Source organism: Heptranchias perlo, chromosome 10 (assembly GCF_035084215.1).
Source record: "Heptranchias perlo isolate sHepPer1 chromosome 10, sHepPer1.hap1, whole genome shotgun sequence".
Taxonomy (NCBI): Eukaryota; Metazoa; Chordata; class Chondrichthyes; order Hexanchiformes; family Hexanchidae; genus Heptranchias; species Heptranchias perlo.
The window spans coordinates 71903839-71929418 of record NC_090334.1 but is presented as its reverse complement, the minus strand read 5'-3'; the positions used below and the strand labels follow the sequence as shown (position 1 = coordinate 71929418).

Genomic DNA, 25580 nt, shown 5'->3' with positions numbered 1-25580 from the left:
TTAAAATCAAGTCAAAAACGTTGATGAAACACCTTACAATAAACACCCATAATCCAACGGCGGCAATGAACTCAAAAGTGTCCTTTATCTAAATTTTAGCATACCAAGGTCCATTTTAATGCTCGACTTTAACGTGTGCCAAAAGCATCCCAGGCACACTAAATTCTAAACATTTCCTGTTTAGCACTTCATTCCTGGGATGCACATTTTAATGTAGACATTAACATTTTTGAATTCATTTTTCATTGACTGATTCTTCCTAGTTGACAGCAACTTCCAGTTTTCATGTATATTCTTTAATTTCAAAGGGATTGACGTTTTTTCAATTGCCCTACTTACATCATCAATAATGCTAGCTTCTTTCTAGATTAATTTGAATTGAATACACAAAATAGGACACATGGTTATTCTGGTCTGTTTGTAAGTATTTAATATATGGTTGATTATTTTTGAGTGAACAATGGTTTATTCAATATTTCCCAATAATTCTTGAACTAATGACTTGTTTTGCACACTTTCCCAACATTAGAGGGGTGAAATTCAACATCTCTGTGGATTTAAAATAGGCAATAGTGGATCGCTTGCCCATTATACACCCTATTCAATTTTCCTTTCCGTTGACTTAATGGAACTGAAAATTGGACAAGGCATATAGTGGGAGGCCTATCGGCTACCGCCTATTTTGTGCCTCCTGCCGAAGTTGAATTTCATTTCCTAGGTGTTTTCAAAAAGCCTGAAACCCAAAAGACTGGTATTTATCACAAATCTGACTGTCATTCACAACAAACATCCATAACTTTACAACAGTATTGGTGGAAGTGATGAATTACATTTTTTAATTGACTAATCTTATAGACTAGTTGAGAAATGTCAACAATCTGTCTGACGTTGACAACTAAATAATGAAGAAACAAACTATTATCACCCATCTCATTATCCAGTAAGGCAGATACAAAAATAAAAAAACTAGCAAATTTGTTTCTATATAGTAACATCTTGTGAGTAGGGCCAATGAGAATGTGAGAGTAATGGGGCAGAAATCACTCGCGAAATAATGGAGACCTCAACTCGTTCTCCGTTATTAGTGGTGAAATGGAAGAGTGTTCCAGCGTTCGCACATGCGCAGTGAAACATGGATATCTGTAACTTGCTCCTACTGGTTTGCCGGTGATATGACAGCTTTGAATTAAAGGTATATTGCACGCTGCAATTAGAGAAATCATTGAAAAAGTGCAAACTTGCTTATCTGCCCACCTGGAAAGTAAGGGGTAAATTTTAACGGGGAGCCGGGAAGAGAGGGGGGGATTTCTTGATGGGAAACCCGGAAGTACGATTTTGACATAAGGACGTCTTTCATTTTTTTTCTGTAGGTTTCCCGATCGACAGGCCAGCCAGATTGATAGGCTGGCTAACAGTTGGACAGGAGAGCAGCCAGGGAGTGGATGCCAGCAGGAATGTCTTAGATCGGGGGGGGGTGGTCGGTCATTGTGGGGAGTCGGCGGTCAATGGGGGGAGTCATCAGGGGCTTAGTCATGGGGGGGGTAGTTGGACATCGGGGGGGGGTTGGTGGTCGTGGTGGGGGGACCCAGAGATCATGGCGGGGGGATCGGAGATCACGTATGGGGGGGGTCGGAGATCGTGTGGGGGGGGGGGAATCGGAGATCATTGGGGGGGGGGTCCGCACGATCACGTGTGTTGGATCGTGGCAGGTAAGCTTGTTGGGCCTGGAGGAAACATTCCTGCTCCTCCTGGCCCACAGCAGTGCAATAAAGGTACTTATCTGCTGAGATGGGCTTTCTCGCCTACTCTTACGTGGTGTGAAGCAGAAACCCCAAGAGTTAAAAATAAAAAACCTATTAAAATGGAGGCCCGCAGCCTCCTTAAAAGATTTCACTGACCGCCCCGCCTCTTGAGAGCAGGTTGGTCGCCGACCCCTCGTCCCACTTCCATTAAAACCAGGTTCCGTTAAAGTCGGGTTTTACTTTTATACGATTTTTACCTTCCCACCAGCCCCCAACCCGCCCATTCATGGGGTTAAAGTTTACCCCGAACTAATTACGCCACAAAACAGGTACGCTTAAAAATACGGGTGTAAACTAAGTTTTAACAGCATGGTAAGTGTTAATGATTGCCAAACAACTAAAAATTAACTTTAAAAAATGTGGACTCTCATTACTCTTTATTTTAATAGTTTTTGGTCATTAAAACAAAAATTTAAAGATTAAAAAATTAAAATTTTGTTTTGCTTTTCCCTTCTGTCTCTTTTATTTAATCAATTATTTTTTACACTCTCTTTTATTCGCTGTCTATAACTGTTTTTACATTGATTTTAATATTACACCTTTCACTTCCTGGTTTAACAATTCAAAATGGCAGAGACAGTGAACGCAGCTTGTCAAAAATGTTGCAATCTGATTAGTCGAGGGGAGAGATCGCTCCTCTCGCTTCTCCCAGGGTTCTAGCTTCGCTTGAACTGACACTGGGCTCTTCCCCGCTTCCTATTCGAGGAAGTGGCTGAAGAAAGTTAGTGGGTTAGTATAAATCTATGGAGCGGCGAGCAATGTTGGTTCGCCGCTCCGAGCAATTTCTGCCCCAATGTGTTCAGCAAGGCAAAATTTTGATAAAGCAGGAATGTTGAACAACTATTTTTCTTGGCACCTAGTGATACCAATAGGCATTCTGTGTTATGAGCTTTGTTTTTTACAGCTTACCTCCACACATCAAAATACTTAATTCACAATGTTTGAAGATAACCACTTCTGAACTACTCAATTTTTTCCATTTTGCATCATGATTCTAGTCCTCTCTCTTGGGTGACATTCCTCAATTCATGGATAATTAATATTAGGATTTAATCTTTCTTTGATATTGTTTGTTCAAAGTTTGGGCTATTGGCTTTAGTCAGCAAGTAAAGCTGTATTATTTCATTATACAGCACTTAAGCATCGTCATTGTAAGGCTCTTGATTACAGCTCTCTTGGTTATGAGGTTATTGGACTGTTGCTTCATATTTTCTGTGCTACATTTTATGGAATTCGCTCTATAGCACGATGCCAATACTATGGAAATATATGACTCCTAAGAACCTTCCAAATGAGGTTGACTGGAATTTACTACTTTAGACTTTCAAAAGAAATGTAAATCCTGTTGTAATTTTACACATCTCTTTTATCTTAATTTGATTAGGTTTATCAGTGCAATGAGTATACTTGTCACCTGACAACCAAAGGAAATATTAATTCCTTAAATTGACTACAATACTCCAAACAAATGTAATGAAAAATATTTGTTTGAAGTATATGAATTATGCAATAATTACACATACAGTATATTGTAATTGAGAACAAACATGAAATCTCATTCTTTTGTTTTAGTATATTAACTATCTCCTGATTTCATACACACAAATTGTGACATCATCATGCCAGATATTGTCAATTATATTCAACTGTTCTCTGAATAAAACTGAGAAATCTTGAGCAGCCAATCAGGATTCAGTGTTCTGTGGGGTAAAATTGAATTCTATTAAATGTTAATACCATATTAAAGTGATTAGCATATTGCCTACATATGCATTTACATAGATCTACGCCTGTGATATCTTACCTTGACAGCCTGTACCATCAGGAGTGCTGGCAAAACCTCTGGCACAAAGGCAGAAATAGAAGCCTTCACTGTTCATACATTCTCCATTTGGACCACAGATGTCCTTGCTCAAGCATTCATTAACATCTAAGAGCATATTAATGCAAAGTCAGAAAAACATAGAAAACTGCAGGTAAACTTCCCATACCAACTCACTGGAATGTGCAACAAGGGCCTAAATTTTAACCCAACGAATGGGTGGGTTGGGGGTGGGTGGGAAGGTAAAAATTGTAAAAAACTAAGACCCGACTCCAACTCGCCTTCAACCCACCCATTTCCGGTTTTAATGGAGGTGGGATGAGGGGCGGGCAACCAACCCAATCTTAGGAGGCGGGTCAGTAAGTGAAAGCTTTCAAGGAGGCTGAGGGCCTCCATTTTTACTGCTTTTTTATTTTTAACTCTCGGGGGCCGGGATTCCCGGGACTTCTGCTTCATGCCATGTGAGAGGAGGCAGGAATGCCCGAAACAGCAGGTATGTGACTTTATCGCACTGCTTGTGGGTCCGGAGGAGCAGGAGTGCTTCCCCCAGGCCCAACAAGCCTACTTGCAGCGATCATCCCTCCACAATCTCCGATCCCCCCGATGATGACCCCCGATGACTCCTGACCCCCGATGCTTCCCAACCCTCCGATGACCCCGACTCCCCCCCCCCCCCCGGCATGACCAATTCCCCCCCCTCCCCCCAATCTAAGACTTACCTTCTCGCATCCACTGCCTTCCTCTTCTCCTTTCCAACTGACAGCCTGCCTGTCAATCAGGCTGGCCTGTTGGTCGGGAAACCGACAAAAAAAAATAAAAGACGTCCTTACGTCAAAATCGTAAGGGCATCCGGGAAACCCATACTTCCAAGTTTCCCGTCAGGAATTCACCTCCACCCTCATCCCAGCCCTGGGTGAAAATTTACCCAAAGTGACTGCTAGAGCACCAGGATGTTTCTTGCTCCCAAATTCTCCCTTGATTATTTTTATGTCACCACTTCCTCTAATTCTTTGTAACTTTTTGTTGCTCTCTCATCCTGAGTTTCACAATTATAGTAAGGGGTTGTATTTTTCTATTTTTAGCATTTGCGTCAAAATCCCATTTGCTCTATTGGTTCGCAAAAAGTTTATTTAAATGTGTTGATGACTTTGTTAAAATAGCACACACAAGAATTACAACCTCCAAAAGAGAAATAAAAAGTGAAAATGCTAAAAATCTGAGATAAAAAAGAAAATGCTGGAAGTACATAGTGGGTCCTTTGGTATTTAGCTTCTGAGAAAGGGTTTCCATTTGAAGTGCTAATTTGTCTGTCAGGTAAGGGTGTAAATTTATGTGTGCGTATAATTCAAGTGGGAGTGGTGCAATGTAAATATTCCCATATATTGAGCTTGGACTGCCATTTCAGCCAAATATTCATAACTGACACATTATCTAATCGCTGCGAGCTCCCACCTGCAAAACAGACTACCTAGTGGATCTCTTGCATAGCCGATGGAAATTAAAAGTGCTGCAGCAGCCATTTAAAAATGTGTATTCTCACCTACAAGACAAAGGAAGAGGTTTTGGAGATGTCACATGGTCAGATTCACAGATACTGTGCTTGAAGTAATACTGGAAGAAATGAGGACTGTGGCAGTGTAGAGAAATTTTCCAACAGTCCAGCAGGAGATTGCTGGCAGCAAGGCCAAGTGGGTGAATTTTCTCAGGGATTCTTCTACTCTGCCATCGTAATGTTGATGGAAACCCCATTTACACGTGTAAATGGGGTTTCCACTGCACTTCTGCCAAAAGTTACTGTGAGAAACTCTGAGAAAATTCCAGTGCTAGAGTGCCACTGCTGCAATTGAGCAAGATGGCAGGCCCAAGGAAAGATGCACACTTAAAGCTACCACAAGTTCGCAAGCTACATAATATTTCCTTGTAACCTGTCACTCTTTCATTGTTGCCCCATTGGAAGCACGCAAATAACTTTACAGCTCCTTGTATGCTTACTTTGTATGGCCAGACTACAGCAGTGGACAAATTCAAGGTGCAATTTACAACTGAAATCTTAATGGGGCTGAACACAGCAAATCTTTCCAAAATAACTTAGCTGCAATCTGCATATTCGTGATGGACAATTGTGTGTCACTGCACGTGTTTTATAAACCTGTCAAAACAAATGCCCTGCTTACAAGACAAGATGGCTAATAAAGGGAGGGAACAGGCCCAAACTGGAAGAGGGCCCAGAAATTTTAAGCCATTGACTGCCTTTAAAGATATTGGCTAGGAGAGCACAGAGTTGAGGAATGTGAAGCCGGAGGTCCCCCACTAAGCTTAGGGCTCATAACATCATGCTCTCACAGGGGTAAAAATTTAGATGCACCCACTCCTGGCATGAATATCGCAAAATTGCGCACTTGCAACTTGCAACTTTCCATCCATTAAAGTTGAAGGCCAAAAATTTGCAGGTTGGGACTATACAACTTTGCGATAAATGTGATTGGTGCATGCCTGATTAGGCACATCAGAATTTTTATGCTATTATGTCTTCTCTACCTACTCACTCAAGTACAAGTATACAGTCAACTACAAAACCAACACCTGGGGGTCATTTTTCGGATGGCCGAGCGGGTGTGTTCGTGGCGGGCGGGCTGCTAAAATTGGGGATTCCCGGGGCGGGGCCGGAGCCCGGCTCCAACACGCCCACTTCCGGGTTCTCCAATGACACGCTTAGATGTGCGTGCAGCCCCTGCATGCTGGACTCCCACTGGCAATTAAAGCCGGCAGAATCCCACTTAAAGCAATTAATTACACAGTTCAGGTCGTTTGCAGACGTGATTGGGAGGATATTTTAGGAAGGGTGGAATTCTCATGTGAACAGAGCATGTTTCCTGTGTTGGGGGAAACACTCCCAGTTGAAATGGACGTGTTGCAGCCACCAGCCAGTGGGAGCTGCAAAGGTCCATTTGACAGGTGGTGAGGGGAGACCCTCACTCATTGCAGGAGGCCACTCTGTCACTTTGGACAAAGTTTGGCCTGCACCCTCCTCCTAACACTAAAATTCACCAACTTGGAACCTCAACTCCGGTGTGCAGACACATTTACCTACCTTGTGGACCCCCTCAAACGTACATCTTCCAGATGGAGGCCGCCGTAGCTGCAGTCATGACCTCATCGGAGGACGAACAGCATCACCAGCCTCGCCGTTCACCTCAGACACGTGGAGCTCCACAACATAGTGCTGTGACACGTTCAACGGCACAGCAGGAGGGAGGGCAACCGCAGAGAGAGAGAGAGATGCATCGCAGAAGGCACTACCCTCCCAACTGGGTCTACAGACCGAGGCTCAGCTTCCTGGACCTCTCTGAGGAGCAGTGCACACGGAGGCTCAGAGTCACTTGACACTTAGTTGTGGACATCTGCAGCCTCCTTGATGCCGAGCTGCTTCCGGCTGGCCTATGCACCATCTTCTTACCTGTCGCTGTCAAAGTCACCACTGCCCTGAACTTCTTCTCCTCCGGATCCTTCCAGGGTGCCACTGGGGACATCGCCGGCGTCGCTCAGTCGTCTGCACAAAAGAGCGCTGCAAATACACCAATACCCACTCTGCAGTGACCGAATGGGTGGCACAGGTGTGGGTCTTCATGGTGATACTCAGGAAAGGGAATTATTGCACAAACCAGACAAGATTTGCAAAGACGGGGCAGTAGTGGTGATAACAAAATTTAATGTGGTTCGCAAAACAAACAAATCTAAATGAAAAACATGACATTCTGTCATACACCCTTGTGCATCCCCTTTGTGCTCACAAAACCTTAGCCTTACGTTTATGGGAACCCCTACATGGTGCTTCCCCTGTGGCTGCAGCAGAGGTAGTGGCAGGTTGCTCTTGTCCATGCCCTGACCGATGAGATGCTTTGCGCGGACGCCCTCTGGGTTTCGGTGCCTCTGAGGGCCCCTCCAAAGACTGCTCCACCTGCACCTGTGCAGGGGCTGACTCGGCCACCTGGAGAGAAGGCAGCATTGCGGGTACTGGTTGAGAGGGGGGCAATGGGTGAGACGTGGGAGCGCCTTGAGTGGCGTCCCCACTTCTACGTCCCCTTTCGTCATCATCCCTCTCCTGGGCCAGGTACACATCACTCCTTCCACCCTGCTGGACGACAGTTTGGAGGACTTGTGTGAAGCCTCGGAAGGTCCAGTTGTAATGTATCTGTCAGCCTGTTTAAGGTGGCAGAATGTTGCTTACCCTGAATCCGAACGGCCGTTGTCAGGGCCTGAATGGATTCATTGTTGAGCTGTGCTTGAAGCTCGATGGAGGCCAGCCTTCCCTCCATTGCAGATGTTCCTGCACCTCCCGCGACATTATCTCAGAGATGCCTTCACGTCCATGTGACAGTATTCCATTCAGGCAGGAGTTGGACTCCTCCATCCTCTGCGCGATTATGGAGAGTGCACGTGGCAACTGTTCCAGTACCTTGGCAATGTGCTGCTGCCCCTCAATGACTCTCTTTTTCATGGCTGGCCCCCAGGGTTCAGCATCTGAGTCCAGCTGAGCAGAGCCTGGAGAAGAGTGCTCCCACTGACGCGGACTCTCCATGGCTGCCCCTGCCATCAAGGTCTGCTCGTGCTCACATGTGCGTGGTGACTCACCATGTGCAACCCCAACTAACTGAAGACGGAGACCCACCAAGGTGTGTGTATCTGCGCTGGTGGATGGCTGGCTTAGATGTGACGATACCCTCTCAGAGGCCGGCAGGTCCTCTGAGGAATCGTCCTCTGTAGTCACGGCAGTCGCTGATGGCCCTGCAAGAGAACAGAAAGCAATATTAAGCACGTGGACAGATGTTGAGGTGCTGCAGATGCCAAGTGATGTTAAGATCATTCACTATCATGAGTGCTGAGTGTTAGATTTCTGTCACCAGCCGCTTGTGCGCTCCCAGTCTAGGTGTCCGCCATGGACAGGACGCCAGCGTGCAGCTTATTTCTAGTGCCTGCTGCTCTGCATCCATTAGGACCACCTGGTGTGGCGAGCACCCTCCGGCCCTTGCCCTCTCTCGGGCATTCTGGCATCTCTTCTCCTCTCAAGGCAAAACACAGAGAGGTGTGATTGAGTGATGGTTGCATAGTGACCCGCTGCATGCATTGGTGTGGGTGGGGGTGACCATGAGGGAGATGCATGGGAGGGTGCTTGTGAGACATAGCCATGAGATTGTATGAGGATTGGGTTGCGTGGCAGTGTTTGAATGGGAACTGGGGCGGTGAGTACGTGCAGGCAAGGTGAGGATGATGGTTGAGTGGATGTGAGGAGTGATGCGAGAGCCTTGTGGTGGCACTTCAGAAGGAGTTGTGTGGTGGTGGAGGTGATGTGGAAGACGGAGTGTGGGAGAATGCGTAAGTATACTCATTTTGGCTGACCTGGTTAGGTCGTTAAAGCACTTCCTGCACTGGATCCAGGTTCGGGTGACATTGCAGCTGCTGCTGACCTCCTCTGCCACCTCAAGCCAGGCCTTCTTGGTGGCAGAGGCTGGTCACTTCCTCCCGTCCGATGGGAAAAATGTTTCCCTCTTCCTCCTGACCCCATTGAGCAACACGTGGAGTGAGGAGTCAGAAAACCTTGGTGCAGCCTTGCCTCTGGCCTGCTCCATGCTGAGAATATGGTTCTTTGCTGCAGGAAGAGCATTGGAGGACTGCCCCTTTAAATAGGGCTCCTCCTGCTGACAGCCTGTGATGCGGGTGCGCAGGTCTGCAACGGGAAACCCGGAAGCACGCGTAAGTACTTTCAATTAGGATGTGATCGCGTGCGGAGCACATCGATTTCACTGGGCGCGGGTCGACTCCCCCCCGCTGGCAACCCGCCTCCCTCCTAATATCGGGCCCCTGGTGTATGTAACCGATCTTGTAGTGTTGTGCTCTGGGACAGCAGTTGTGCCATGACTACAGGGGATTGCAAGATTGGGAGAACAGGCCCTGTGTCCATTTCCTACTAGTCTGCAATTCTGTAGTACCCTGCATTTTGTGTGCTGGAATGCTCTCACTCACTTTGTGCTTTAATTTAATTTTTTTGTACAAGGTTTCGCATTTTTTTCCCTTGTGCGCTAATTTGGAATGGGATCGAGAGAAACTTGATAGGCAAAGGAGATCTTAAAATGTCAAAATTTTCCCTTTTTTTTGCAATGTTTACAATACTTGAGCACGTAATCTCGGCAGACACTTCAGTGCGGTACTGAGGGAGTGTTGTACTGTTGGAGATGCCGTCTTTCGGTTGAACCAAGGTCCTGTCTGCCCTCTCACGTGAATGTAAAAGATCCCATTTGAAGGAGAGCAGGGTAGTTCTCCTGGTGTCCTGGCCAACATTTATCCCTCAACCAACATCAATCCCTCAACCAACATCACTAAAACCAGTTTAATTGGTCATTTATCTCCTTGCTGTGCACAAATTGGCTGCAGTGTTTCCATATATTACAACAGTAACTATGTCTCAAAAAGTACTTTGTTGGCTGTGAAGTGCTTTGGGATATCCTGAGGTCGTAAAAGGTGCTGTATAAGTGCAAATTCTTTCTTTCTTTAAGATCCTCCTGATCAGTGTCTGCATCTTACTCCGGCCTTGTAGGTTGGCCTCTTTGTATTGCAAATTAATGAAGCATGCAATAGATCATGCTGATTTTAAAGAACCTGGCAGGGCTATACTTTAAGATGCCTTTGATCTGCCACTACCTGAAGCACTGCTTCAAAATGCGATGGGTATGCTTTATAATCATCCTGGTGGCTGCATGGGTCTCACTGTATCTGCTCATTGCATCTGTCCGTAGCTGTAGTAAAAATTAAGAGGGTTGCCTTCATCTCTGAGGGATCATCCTTTCATTCTGCCTTTGCCTTCAATCTACTGGCATAGCTGATTGTCTTAAAGTGAAAGCATTGTAACTGCTGCCTGGGAAGCAGCATTAAACTTTCATTAAACAGTGTAGGTAGTCATTAAGGATCTGTACACTGTTGGAATAAAACACTTCTCTGTTCATATAAGACACTGTATTGTGCCTAGGGACCTGATGGACACATTGGTACCATTCATGGTCCCCTGTATTTTGGGAAGCCATCATAATGCTGTTGCTGTTCCACGCGGAAGAAGAAGAATATTGCTGAACAATGCATCTGTCACCTGTTTGATACATTTGTGGACAGCAATTTGGCAGATTCTTGGCTAGTCTGGAAGGAGCCAGAGGCATAAAAGTTGACGGCTGAGGTCATCTTGGTTGACAGTACAACCCTTAAGGTGGAGATTGGCTGGAGATCTCCTTGGAGCAGGTGGCATTGAACTGGAGTCTGTGGCATTTCTGCTCTGTTACTACCAGGTAGCTATGCATCAACTTGTAGATACGGATGGTGGTATAAAGATCTAATGTTTTTGCTATCATCTAATGTTCCTGGCACCTTTTTGTCCTTTATTATTTTCCATTAAACCCAGCAAGAGAACTGAATGCAATCCCCATAGCTTCCATTTGAATTTTTGTAAAAAGATCAGTGCAGCTTTAAGAAATCCCTTTTCAACAGTCTAAATCTTGGTTGGATTTGAAAACACTCCTTTTCAATGGGTGAACTCGTCACACTGCGAGAATACAGGAATTTCACAGTCTCCACCTTTAACATTGTATTTGTATTGTTTGTGAATTTGTAATGAAACTCGCAGCATTCAAGGATTCACACTTGCCTGTAAATAGGTGACATATTAAAAATCATTGTTGTTTTTAAATAAAAGCTGTCATTCTATATGAATTTATTGCAAAATGGCTCAGAAACGTGTTTCTCAGGTAAACTGCAGCATACTGGATTGAAAGCATGTTGTCACTCAACATAGTCGCAACAACTTGCATTTTTATAGCGCCCCTTTTTACACCCATTCAATTGCAAACTAAGGGGATTGCTTTCACTTCTCTCTCTTACTGGATCGAATGAAAGAGGGCAAAAAACAAACAAGTTGTCTGAGAATTGTACGTGGTGGTGGATAAACAGCGTTGAACAGGAAACAAGTAAAGATTGGGGGGGGGTACTGAAAGCACTGTCAAAAAGATAGGATTTTAATAGGCTTTTGAAGGCGGAGAGAGCTAACAAGGCAAAGTGGTTTTGGGAGACAGTTTTTAGGACTTGTAAACCAAAAAGTAACAAGATGGATGCCATATATTATTAAATGAATGGTCACTTTTTTTTTACAAAACATTGCTGTAACATTAACACGAATGTTAGCAAACAGCAAATTTATTGCTTTTTGAACAGTGCATGACAGGCGCATGAAATCTTTGACGGCTTGTAAATATCAGAAGGAGCTCCATGGTCAGGTGCCAGACATCTTTCAACACTTATTTTTATAAACGGTTTCAAGCTCTACTGCTTTTACAGCCAAGGGGCTTCTATTATTGATGCTAGGCAAAGACACTTCACACAGAAAAACTTTTTAGGGATGCAGTGTTAACCTGAGGACTGAGTGGGAGAGAAATGATTGCTACCACGCCAGTGCAAACCTGCCAGCAGCTGGATCGAACACAAGAAGAGGCCCAGCTATGCTTAAATTTTTTTTTAAGGTTTCCTTGTGGGCTAGGAGGATCAGGAGTGCTCCTCTGAGCCCCACAAAAAAACCTTCAACCTCCCCTGTCCCGGGCTTCTGCCCCTTCCTCATCTGTGATCGCCTCTGGATGCCCCTCCTTACAACCTACCTTAGTGCCGGGACCATTCTATAAGATCTCCGGCGCTGCTGCCCTAGATTCCACTCCCGCCATTGACCAGGTACTGATTCTTGCTGAGCTCGGGCAGGAGCTGAACCTTCCATATTAAAATGAGGCCCAGGAGCTAAAATCTTTCCGAGCAGCCCACAGCTTGAGCATGCGAGCTTGCTGCTCATCTCAGCCTCCGCCACCCCCTCACACCAAACCTGCCTCTCGTTAAAATGGACCCCCAAGGGTTGACAGTGCAAGGAACCCTCACTGTGTGTGTGGAATGTGATATATGGGCCATCATAGATCCTTAATGTGTCCTGGACAGTAAATTTGCACTAAGTGATAGAAAGTTAAATCTCTGCCTCAGATGATCTGTGATGAAGCAGCAATTGGACACACTCTGACCTCTGGATCGTATTGTCCAGAATGTGGTCACCCAAAAGGCAGTGCTAGACAGTTCAGGACACAGCGATAATGTAGGCAGAGAGAAGTGGGTTACCATCTGCAGGGGCAGTAGAGGAAGATTGGACTTCCAGGTGCAGGGAACCCGAGGTATGACATAGAACTACATAGAACGTGCAGCACAGAAACAGGCCATTCAGCCCAATTGGTCCTTGCTGGTGTTTATGCTCCACACGAGCCTACTCCCACCACTCTTTATCTAACCCTATCAGCATACCCTTCTATTCCTTTTTCTCTCAGGTACTGCAACTGTTCAACAGATAATTAGTGTTGCACAAGTATGAGTTGAACAGTGACAGCAGCTCAGACGAGGGCAGTGCTGTGATCGAATAGTCTCCCTCATCTGCATCTACCTTGTGATTCTGTGAATGCTATGACACAGCAAATGATGTCTCACCGCTCCGAAGTCTTGTTTAGGCATCAGGCCCAATTATTAATTACTGCATTTTATTAAGAATTTTAAAAATAAGATTGTAGCTCAAATTGGTACATGTTTGATGATAATTGCTGGTTGCTATACTTGTGCATTTTTAAAAATCAGTTCTCAACTATAGACTGAATCAGTTGAGGGTGGGTATCTTGATTGTTTCTAATGATACTTTCAGATGCTGAGCAAAGAACAGCATTCATGGCAGCCGTCTGCCACTGGGGGGGAGCCCGTCCTGCTTACTGGATTCATCTTGGTGAACCATCTGGTGCATAAACTAACAACAAATAAATTGAATACAAAATACTACTACTATGTTGTCCCCATAAAATACGTATACAAAACAGCAATTATATTCTTAGGATTAATGGAGTTCATCATAACTTTTAAATGCAGGCTCCTGTTACAGATCATGCTGTCTGCCAATCACCTTTACAAAACGGCATAGAGATGTTAAATTATTTGCAGGTTGACAGCTAAATGACTGTGAAAGTTCTTGCTTTCCTTGTAGGTGCCTACTGGCTACCATTCTGCTTACATTTGAACCAGTAACATTTTTTTATTCGTTCATGGGATGCGGGCGTCGCTGGCAAGGCCAGCATTTATTCCCATCTCTAATTGCCCTTGAGAAGCCATGATGTGGAGATGCCGGTGATGGACTGGGGTGGACAAATGTAAGGAATCTTACAACACCAGGTTATAGTCCAACAGTTTTATTTGAAAATCACAAGCTTTCGGAGGCTTTCTCCATCGTTAGGTGAGTGTGGGATTCCAAGGAAGGTACCGCATATATAGTCAGAGAACAATGCCTGGTGATTACAGATAATCTTTCCAACTGCCCGTTGTCAAGGCAATCAAAGTGTTCAGACAGAGAGACATTACACACAGGGCTACTGAATATACAAACATTCAGGACCCAAAGACAGAGACAGAGAGAGAGAGAGAGAGAGAGAGAGAAACATCCGAAAGGAAGAGAAAGAGAGAGAATGACCAGTTGTATTAAAAACAGATAACGAAGGCTGCCTTGGAGACACACGACAACGCAAAATCGTCGAGCAGAAATTGATAGCCAAGTTCCGCACCCATGAGGACGGCCTCAACCGGGATCTTGGGTTCATGTCACACTACACGTAACCCCACCAGCGAAAAAAGTGTTATCTGTTTTTAATACAACTGGTCATTCTCTCTCTTTCTCTTCCTTTCGGATGTTTCTCTCTCTCTCTCTGTCTCTGTCTTTGGGTCCTGACCGTTTGTATATTCAGTAGCCCTGTATGTAATGTCTCTCTGTCTGAACACTTTGATTGCCTTGACAACGGGCAGTTGGAAAGATTATCTGTAATCACCAGGCATTGTTCTCTGACTATATATGCGGTACCTTCCTTGGAATCCCACACTCACCTAACGACGGAGAAAGCCTCCGAAAGCTTGTGATTTTCAAATAAAATTGTTGGACTATAACCTGGTGTTGTAAGATTCCTTACATTTGCCCTTGAGAAGGTGGTGGTGAGCCGCCTCCTTGAACCGCTGCAGTCCGTGTGGTGAAGGTTCTCCCACAGTGCTGTTAGGTAGGAGTTCCAGGATTTTGACTAAGTGACGATGAAGGAACAGCGATATATTTCCAAGTCGGGATAGTGTGTGAATTGGAGGGGAACGTGCAGGTAGTATTGTTCCCATGTGCCTGATACCCTTGTCCTTCTAGGTGGTAGAGGTCGTGGGTTTGGGACGTGCTGTCGAAGAAGCCTTGGCGAGTTGCTGCAGTGCATCCTGTGGATGGTACACACTGCAGCCAAGGTGCGCCGGTGGTGAAGGGAGTGAATGTTTAGGTTGGTGGATGGGGTGCCAATCAAGGGGGCTGCTTTGTCCTGGATGGTGTCGAGCTTCTTGAGTGTTGTTGGAGCTACACTCATCCAGGCAAGTGGAGAGTATTCCATCACACTCCTGACTTGTGCCTTGTAGATGGTGGAAAGGCTTTGGGGAGTCAGGAGGTGAGTCACTTGCCACAGAATACCCAGCCTCTGACCTGCTCTTGTAGCCACGATATTTATGTGGCTGGTCCAGTTAAGTTTCTGGTCAATGGTGACCCCCAGGATGTTGATGGTGGGGGATTCGGCGATGGTAATGCCATTGAATTTAAGGGGAGGTGGTTAGACTCTCTCTTGTTGGAGATGGTCATTGCCTGGCACTTGTCTGGCTCCAATGTTACTTTCCACTTATCAGCTCAAGCCTGGATGTTGTCCAGGTCTTGCTGCTTGCGGGCACGGACTCTGGGACCAGAGTCACCCCCATAATTGATGCATGGGGGTGACTCTGGTCCCAGAATTTCCTCGATGCAATTTGCACTGCTGCTGCACCTTTCAAAGAAAGTGTTGGACTCGATTTTACAATGGTGGCATGTTGGCAGTGGGGGGGGAGGGGGAGTGAAGGCGTGCGTGGCAAACCCGCATGAATGGTTTCCGATGCGATCGCATGTTGATTGATGATGATTAACATCATCTCCGGGTTTCATGCCCAGCAGCTAGCCTGATTGTCAGGCTGGCTGCCGTCATGAGCTGCAACGCCGGAGGTGGGGGGGGGGGGGGGGCGGGGGCGGGAGGAGGGGTGAGAAAGTGAGAGAGCGGGACGTCATCCGGCGATGGAATGGAAGACCGGGAATGAGCGGAGAATTGAAGATCCGTCGCTGGACTGGAAGATCTTGGGTGGGGGGAGAGGGGAATATCGGGAGGGGAGGGGGAGAGAGGAACATTGGGAGGGGGTGAGGGGAAGATCGGGAGGGAGGGAAAGATCGGGAGGACATCGGGGAAGATCGGGGGGGTGAAGAGGGGAACATCGGGGGAAGATCGGAAGGGGTGAAGAGGAGGACATCGGAGCGGGAGACATCGGACATTGGAGCAGGTTGCAAAGGTAGGTTCATTTAGTGTTTTCACTTCCTTCCATGGTTTTTCATTTAATTTATTTAGTTCCTTGTTCCCTGGTCCGGCCCTTCACGCCTGGTTTCACCAGGCATGAATCAGAAGCGGTGGGCAAGCCGCCCAGGTAAGTTAAAAATCATTCTAATCACTTACTCTGTCACAGGTAAAGTGCCTTAAGTACCTCAATGAGGTACATTTGACTCTTTAACTGTCATCCCGCCAGCTTTAATTCCCGGCGGGACTTCCGTTTTCGGGTCGCCCGCGCACACACATGTGGGTCCCTGGGAAACTTGGAAATTGGCAGGTTGGAGCCGGCATCCCGCCAGCTTTAATTCCTGGCGGTGACTCCCCGCCCCCAATGCACCCATAACTGCCTCCTAAAATCACCCCTGTTGTGTCCACTACTGGTCTCTAAAGGGAGATACACGGAAGTTTCCTGGTAATGCTCATTTGCATATCTATTGGTGGAAGCATTGGTGTAAAACCCATTGAAAACGGATGTAAGCAGCTTAACCGCCAGGAAATTTATTTGCAGCCTTTTAAAAGCACTGTTCAGCAGCACTGTGGGGGACAAACAGTTAAGTCACAAACACAACTTCTTTCTTTGATTTATTGCTCAAATTACTTCAATGTATTTCTCACCAATATCTTGATTATATTTTAGCAGCATATGACCAGTCAAATGCCATCTGTGTCCAGAGGGCAGCCAGGAGAAGGACCTTCAAGTCCTCCTGGACGAGACTGAAGCCAGGAGGCACAGACTAGTGTCTCTAGTGTGCTAGAAATATTAGAAACTTTACTGTTATGGTATTGAAAACTTGGGTAATCATAGTGATAACATAATTTTGAGATATTTTAATCATTAACAACGGTAAAGTGCTCATCACCTTCATATGTAATACTTACACATCCAATAAACAACTCAGTATTAGTAATAATCAAAATGCCTTCAGAAATGTTATTATTATCACTGTCTGTTTTTCATTACAATGTAGACATATCAAAGAACATGCCAGACATTTTTAGTTTTTGCTGGCAATTTATACATTAGATAATTTTGAATTTCAATACTGCATATTTCAAAGGGTGTTCTAAAATGATAGGATATATTTAATGTTAACATGACTTTTTGAAATCTTTTGTCTTGAAATTTATAGTTATAGAATCTATAAAATATCAATTCAAATTACTGCACAGTTTTTGATATGCTTCCATTCTAATGAAAAACAGATGCCAGAATAAAATCCAACAACATTTTTACATAATTCCTTCTATTACCATTAATGTTTCACCTCTTTAAACTTCTAAAAATATTTTTAAAAACAGACTTTGAGCACCACAAAGCCATTTTCACCTGAACATATGTGTAGTGACCTATTGCCACCTCTTTAAAAACATAACTTTACAGGAGCTGTGGAGACATAGCACAATGTACAGTTGGTATTAAACTTGTTTCCCTAGAATTGTGTAAAGAGAAGCAAAATTAGTGGACAAAGACAACCCCTCCCATAAACCAGATGCTACATGCCATGAAGCTGATTTGAAATAAATGCAAGTTAAATTAATTTTTTTTTGCTGTAAGAAAACAACTTAATTTGTTTTTTTAACTGTTTTTATGTAACTTTTAAAACTGTTTTCCTCCCCTTCTCCAGCCTCTTGTTTACCCGATGCCATGCATCATTTCCTGACAAAGGGTGGGAATCACAGTATTACACAGCACAGAAAGAGGCTATTTGGCTTATTGTGCCCGAAAGAGCTATCTTGTTCCCCTGTCCTTTCCCTATACGCTTTTAACTTTTTTTAGTTCAAATATTTATTCACCTCTTTTAAAAGCTATTATGGATTCTGCTACCACCACTGTTTCTGATGGAGCATTCCATGTCTAACTACCCTCTGTGTAAAAAAAGCTCTCCTGTCCTCACCCTTCATTCTTTTGCTGATGTTCTTAAATTTATGCCCCCTAGTTACTGATTCACTGACCAGTGGAAATAGTTTTTCCCAATTTACTTTATCAACAACTCACATAATTTTGGACACCTCTTTTAGATCTCCTCTTAACCTTATTTGTTATAATGAAACGGGCTCCAGTTTCTCCAGTCTCTCATCATAACTAATGCTTATCTGAACCCCTAAGTCTCTCTGCTCTTCTACTCCTTTTAAAGTTTTACCATTTAGTTTCAATGTCCGTTCCTCATTCTTCCTCTCAAAATGTATCACCTCACATTTCTCCACATTAAATTGCATCTGACATTTATCTGCCCAATCTACTAACTGTCCAGGTCCTCCTGAAGTTATGTACTGTCAAACAACACAACCATAAACAGACTGACTGGTCATTCACCGCATTACTGTTTGTGGTACTTTGGTGTGAATAAAAAAGCCTACTGTTTTCATCTATAAAACACTGCTGAGTAATTCATTATATGTGAAGTGCTTTGGTATATGTCTGAGAAATATAAAGCATTATATAAATGCAAGTACTTTCTTTCTTTCTTGCCTCCCAAAATCTCTTATTTTCAGTTGTTTACATTATTATACTTATTCCTAGACACAAAGATCAAGATGAAGAGTGTAGAGATCGGTTATGCCAGGTCTCTGCCCCCTTTACTTTCCTTCATATTTCTGGGGCTTCCCCTGAAGAGTGGAGCCGGGCTTGTGCCTGTGCAGAAGTGGAAGCACCTCACTCAAACAGATGAACACTTCATTTCAATACTAATTTGGGGCCATGACTGCTACACACCATTTCCTGCCATTCTGGCATGTAGGAAATCACTTCAGCAGCTAACAAGCAGAGGGTGAGCTGCTGGGCTGCTATGTTACTTGCCTGCAGACAAGCCTGCGCCTTGAATCAGGAATCATAGAATGATACAGCACAGGAGGCCATTCAGCCCATCGTGCCCTCTTTGAAAGGGTTATCCAATTAGTCCCATTCCCCTCCTCTTTCCCCACAGCCCTGCAAATTTTTCCACTTCAAGTATTTATATCCTTTACCCTTCATTTTTACTGTTTCTTCTTAGTCTCCTACCCCTTCAGCCGTGGCAAAGATTGTTAATGGGTTAAGATGCTTTCTGAGGATCTCCGAAATTTTCATCAACCTATTGTGATACTCCCCTTTAAATTTCACTAACACACAATTTACCACTCCCATTACTAGGCTGTTCCCTAAACCTGTCCAGACCTACATCTAAAGCTGTGCCAATGAACTGACCTAGGAAAACTGAGTGCAAACTGCATACTTCCATTTTAGTCTACAGAATTAATGACACTTCAGGTATACGCTTTGCCAAAAGTGGAAAATTCAGGTTAGCGTATGTTGTAACTTAATCAGAGTCCAAGGCCATAATTGTGGTATGGGAATGTTTGTTACTGGTGTATGAAAACACACATACAGAAAGCCCTATAAATATTCAGGATATTGACTAAAATAAATGAAGTTCTGTTCTCGTTTAAACAACTCTTGGTAAACAGCTATGGCCTGGGATTTCCTCAGAGAAGCACCCGCTCTGCTGCCATAACTGCAGTCGAAGTGTGATGGAAATTCCATTTCCATGCGTAAATGGAGTTTCCACTGGTGGCAGTGTGGGAGCAGTTCTGAGGAAATTTCTGGCCTATGTCTCTAAATTTAAGCAAACAGCAGTTAATGAGGTAGCAGCCAGTTCTTCTTATTACAACATCAGCACCATAGACTTTAACTGTATCAAATTTGACTCTTATCCATGCCTTAATTGTATTAACTTCAAAAGGAATCATTATATGATGCCCTTGTTAGTCTGATGACATACACTTTGATTACTGTCTAAATATAGGACAGATTAATATTCAAATTTCTAAAACTGGAAAATATAGCTGACCGTGGATTAAGAAATATACTATATTTCTATATCATAATATCATGGTGGGTACAGCACAGGAGGAGGCCATTCAGCCCATCGTGCCTGTGCTGGCTCTTTGAAAGAGCAAGCCAATTAGTCCCATTCCCCTGCTCTTTCCTGATAGCCCTGTAAATTTTTTCCCTTCAAGTATTTATCCAATTTCCTTTTGAAAGTTACTATTGAATCTGCTTCCACTACCCTTTCAGGCAGAGAATTCCAGATCATTACAACTCACTGCGTAAAAAAATGTTTCCTCATGTCACCTCTTGCACTTTTGCCAATCATCTTAAATTTGCGTCCTCTGATTACTGACCCTTCTGCCACTGGAAACAGTTTCTCCTTATTTACTCTGTCAAAACCATTCATAATTTTGAACACCTCTATCAATTCTTCCTTTGACCTTCTCTGTTCTAAGAAGAACTGCCCCAGCTTCTCCAGTCTCTCCACATAACTGAAGTCCCTCATTCTTGGCACCATTCTAATAAATCTCTTCTGCACCCTCTCTAAGGCCTAGACATCGTTCCTAAAGTGTGGTGCCCAGAATTGAACACAATACTCCAGCTGAGGCCTAACCAGTGCTTTCCAAAGGTTTAGCATAACTCCCTTGCTTTTATACTCTATGCCATTATTAATAAAGCCCAGGATCCCATATACTTTTTTTAACAGCCTTCTCAACTTCTCCTGCCATCTTCAAAGCTTTGTTTACGTGCATCCCCAGGTCTCTCTGCTCCTGCACTCCCTTTAAAATTATATCATTCAGTTTATATTGCCTCTCCTCATTCTTCCAACCAAAATGCATCATTTCACACTTCTCTGCATTAAATTTCATCTGCCATGTGTCTACCCATTTCACCAGTCTGTCTATAGCCCCCTGAAGTTTGGTACTATCCTCCACATTGTTTACTACATTTCTGGGTCTCACATCATCTGCAAACTTTGAAATTATACCCTCTATACTCAAGTCCATGTCATTAATATATATCAAGTGCAGTAGTCCTAATACTGACCCTGGGGAACACCACTGTATACTTCCCTCCAGTCTGAAAGACAACCGTTCACTAATTCCAAATGTTCATTAAATATTATATGGATTGAGCAAATAATGTTTACAGAAACCTTGCACATACTGAAAGCTGAAAAAGACATTTAGGGCTAGAAATTGGGCTGTGTAACACCCTTTGTTTCGGCACTATGCGGCCTGTTGAAATGCCAAGATTTGTCTTGGCTGCGCACGCACGTTTCTAGCGTGATGTGCGCTGGACACCCTCTTGGTATAGGTATTAGTGCATGGGCAAATACCGAATACTGGCAGCATGTAAAATAAGGAGAAAATGGATACAATCAGTGTGCAACGCTGATTTAAAGTGATAGACATCATTTTGGGGCTGAACGCTCAACTAAACGCACAGTCTTAACCACAACCATCTGAACATGTCTTAGAGTGCCTGGAGGACCCCCACCGGCGCTATTTAAAGGGACCATGCTGGATTTACAGGTTAGTGGCTGGATTATTGCTTCTGGCTGCTGATGCATTTGTAACTGTTTTGGTGGTCTCCTAGACTTCAATACGAGGACGAGGGGACATAGCCTAACATTTAGAGCCAGGATATGCGAGTGTGAAATTAGGAAATGCTTCTACACGCAAAGGGTGGGAGAAGTTTGGAACATTCTTCTACAAACGGCAGTTGATGCTAGCTCAATTGTGAATTCTAAATCTGAGATTGATAGATTTCTGTGCACTTATTAAGGGATATGTGTAAGAAGTCTTACAACACCAGGTTATAGTCCAACAGCTTTATTGGAATCACAAGCTTTCGAAGCTTTCCTCCTTCGTCACCTGACCTGGCGTTGTAAGACTCCTTACATTTGTCCACTCCAGTCCATCACCGGCATCTCCACATTAAGGGATATGGAGCTAAGGCGGGTATATGGAGATATGGAGTTAGGTCACAGATCAACCATGATCTCATTGAATGGCGGAACAGGCTCAAGTGGCTAAGTGCCACTGCCACTTGCTGCCTCCTGTTATGCGCCACCTTCTCCTGCAAGAAAGCGGGACATGTGTCTGGATGACGTGCCTGCCATGGTTGAATAGCTGCCAGTGTGTGTGGCCTGTGAGTTGTGGGTGGACGGCTTGCAACCATGGTAATGTGTAAGGGTGAGAGGAAGCATCTGATTGGAAGAGTTCAGTACTGATTGAAAGAGTTTGTTGGTATGTGGGTGATGGGGGGTGTAGTGCGTGGTGCAGTGGATGCGGCTAGTGGTGCAGTTGGTAGGAGATGCCACTTGACAGTTGACCTCACTCACCTTAACCACTCATGTCAAAGCACTGAACTTCTTCCTGCACTGCATCCATGTTCATGGTGCTATGCACCTGGCATTGACTTTGTCCCACGTTGCCTCCCACAGCCTTTTGAGCATTTGTCTGGAGGGCCTCTTGCAGATATAGGATGTCCCTCCTTCTGTCCACCTCTTGCACCAAGGCCTCTAGTGCATCAGCAGAGAATCTTGGTGCATGCATTCTTGCAGGCGTGGTATAAACTCAGTTAGGCAGATTGGTGAGGTGTGGCATGCAGATTGGAAGATGTGGGATTTAATGGCACGCAATCTTTATTCAATGTTTTAAGGTAACTCATCAGTTTGTAAACAGGGATGAAACCTGCATCTATGTTTTACGTGTGCAATGTCTGATCTCCATTCAGACTCTGCTCAGAAAGCAGACTGTTATTTTCAGCAAATAATAGGCACCGGCCACCTTTAAGAGAAGCAACCTGCCTATCAGAGAGACAACCTCCCTTTAAGAGAGTGGGGCTCCCCCTGCTGGTGAAAAGTGCAAATGTCTTTGAATCCTCATGTCAACGCTAATTTGCAACGCTGCCAACAGGTAAGTACTGAGGCCGGACGAATGTCTTGTCCTGCCTGAGCAGTAAACACTGAGCGCGGGTTAATCGTGTATCGAGCTACTCGTGCCCGAGTATTGGCTGAATCCAATTTAGCCTCCATAGTACTCAAAAAGAGGATATTAATATAAATAACTAAAAACTTTCTCACAATGTACTCATTTCTATTTTTCTTTTCAGAAAGATGTAATTAAAAAAAAAATTTTGATATAGTATATTCAACTTGTAAATCTGTCCATATAAATTATAAACCAAGGCAGGGCTTTCTACATGCAAAGAAGTGTGTAATCATCAATTACATTTGTATTTGAACCCTTGGGTTTAAGATAATTGGTAGTGAAGTAAAATGGTTTTGAATATGTCACTTGGAAAAAAATAAGTCCATATGTTTTCTCCCAAACTCACTGAACTGCAATTATTAGTTTCAAAACAATATCTGACCCGTGTCTATGTATAATTAAATTCATATTTCAAGCACCAGAAACATTTTGCTTTATAGCACTAAATTTCCACACCCTAACTCCATCATACCTACCTTCACATCTGTGTCTGTCTTCTGATACTTTGTATCCAGGACTGCAGGATGAGCAGGCATAAGATCCCTCAATATTTGTACAAAGTCCATTAAAACAAACATCGACGGATACACATTCATCAATGTCTGTAACACAAAGCACAATAAATTGAGTTCTGGTTTCCTTTAGTCATGATTTAAGAGAAAAAAAAAACTTTTTTCAGTCTATAAAACCATTCTTTATGCATGTTGTCTGCCTTAAGTCTGTTAACTATATCCTTCAAGAACTTTGGGGTCATAAGCCTAGAGATTCGGGGGCACGCAGGGGGTGCAGGGTACGATCCCTGCACCTGAATGGTGAGGCCTGAGGCGCACCTGATATTGGGCCTCAGGCCTCGTTATCATTGAGCCGGCGAGCTGTGGAAGTAACAGGCAGCTCGCCAACGAAATGGGAGCATTGAGTGTCCAGGCATCAGATATGCACCTGTTTCATTACAGTGCAAAGATAGCCCTATGTTTGGTACAAGGTGAATCAGCTATGAACCAGACCATGGCACTTAAAAAAAAACTTTCAGAAGCTTACACTTTTTCTTGGGACATGGTACATTACAGGTTACATGGTATTTGCAGATACATACATAGATTAAAATTGTCCCCAATATCTATACATAGAAACATAGAAAATAGGAGCAGGAGTAGGCCATTCGGCCCTTCAAGCCTTTCAATATCATCATGGCTGATCCTCTATCTCAATACCATATTCCCGCTCTCTCCCCAGACCCCTTGATGCATTTTGTGTCTAGAAATCCATCTAGCTCCATCTTAAATATATTCAGTGACTTGGCCTCCACAGCCTTTTGTAGTAGAGAATTCCACAGGTTCACCACCCTCTGAGTGAAGAAATTTCTCTTCATCTCAGTTCTAAATGTCCTACCCCATATCCTGAGACCCCTCGTTTTGGACCTCCCAGCCAGGGGAAACATCCTCCCTGCATCCAGTCTGTCTAGCCCTGTCAGAATTTTATATGTTTCGATGATATCCCCTCTCTTCCTCTAAACTTGAGTGAACACAGGCCGAATCAACCCAATCTCTCCTCATACGACAGTCCTGCCATCCCAGGAATCAGTCTGGTGAACCTTCGCTGCACTCTCACTATGGCAAGTATATCTTTGCTTAGGTAAGGAGACCAAAACTGCACACAATACTCCAGGTGTGGTCTCACCAAGGCCCTGTATAACTGCAAATGTAAGGAATCTTACAACGCCAGGTTACAGTCCAACGGTTTTATTTTCAAATAAAACTATTGGAACTGTAACCTGGTGTTGTAAGATTCCTTACATTTGTACACCCCAGTCCATCACCGGCATCTCTACATCCTGTATAACTGCAGTAAGGCATCCTTGCTCCTGTACTCAAATCCTCTTGCAATGAAGGCCAACATACCATTTGCCTTCCTAACTGCTTGCTGCACCTGCATATTTGCTTTCAGTGACTGTTGTACAAGGACACCCAGGTCCTTTGTACATCAACATTCCCCAATCTATCACCATTTAAATAATACTCTGCCTTTCTGTTTTTCCTTCCGAAGTGGATAACTTCACATTTATCTACAATATACTGCATCTGCCATGTATTTGCCCACTCACTCAACTTGTCTAAATCGCCTTGAAGCCTCTTTGCATCCTCCTCACAACTCACGATCTCACCTAGTTTTGTGTCTTCAGCAAACTTGGAAATATTACATTTGGTTCCCTCATCCAAATCATTGATATATATTGTGAATAGCTGGGGCCCAAGCACTGATTCCTGTGATACCCCACTAGTCACTGCCTGCCACCCCGAAAAAGAACCATTTATTCCTACTCTCTGTTTCCTGTCTGTTAACCGATTTTCAATCCATCCCAGTATATTACCCCCAATCCCATGTGCTTTAATTCTGCACACTTACCTCTGATGTGGGACTTTATCAAAGGCCTTCCGAAAATATAAAAAAACCACAACCACTGGTTCTCCCTTATCTATTCTACCAGTTACATCCTCAAAAAACTCCAGTAGGTTTGTCAAACATGATTTCCTTTTCATAAATCCATGTTGACTTTGTCTAATCCCGTTGATATTTTCTTAATGTACTGTTATCATATCCTTTATAATAGACTCTAGCATTTTCCCTACTACTGATGTTAGG

General features: G+C 44.0%; 1 protein-coding gene across 1 annotated transcript in view; it reads right to left on the bottom strand.

The window, feature by feature from the left end:
* LOC137326682 (latent-transforming growth factor beta-binding protein 2-like) overlaps nt 1-25580 on the bottom strand; it is a 607725-nt gene that overhangs the window by 85758 nt on the left and 496387 nt on the right. The window contains exons 23-24 of the mRNA XM_067992000.1: nt 23417-23542; nt 3607-3732 (exon numbers count right to left, since the gene is read on the bottom strand). Coding sequence (XP_067848101.1) covers nt 3607-3732; nt 23417-23542 — 252 coding nt within the window. The remainder of the gene's footprint in view (nt 1-3606; nt 3733-23416; nt 23543-25580) is intronic.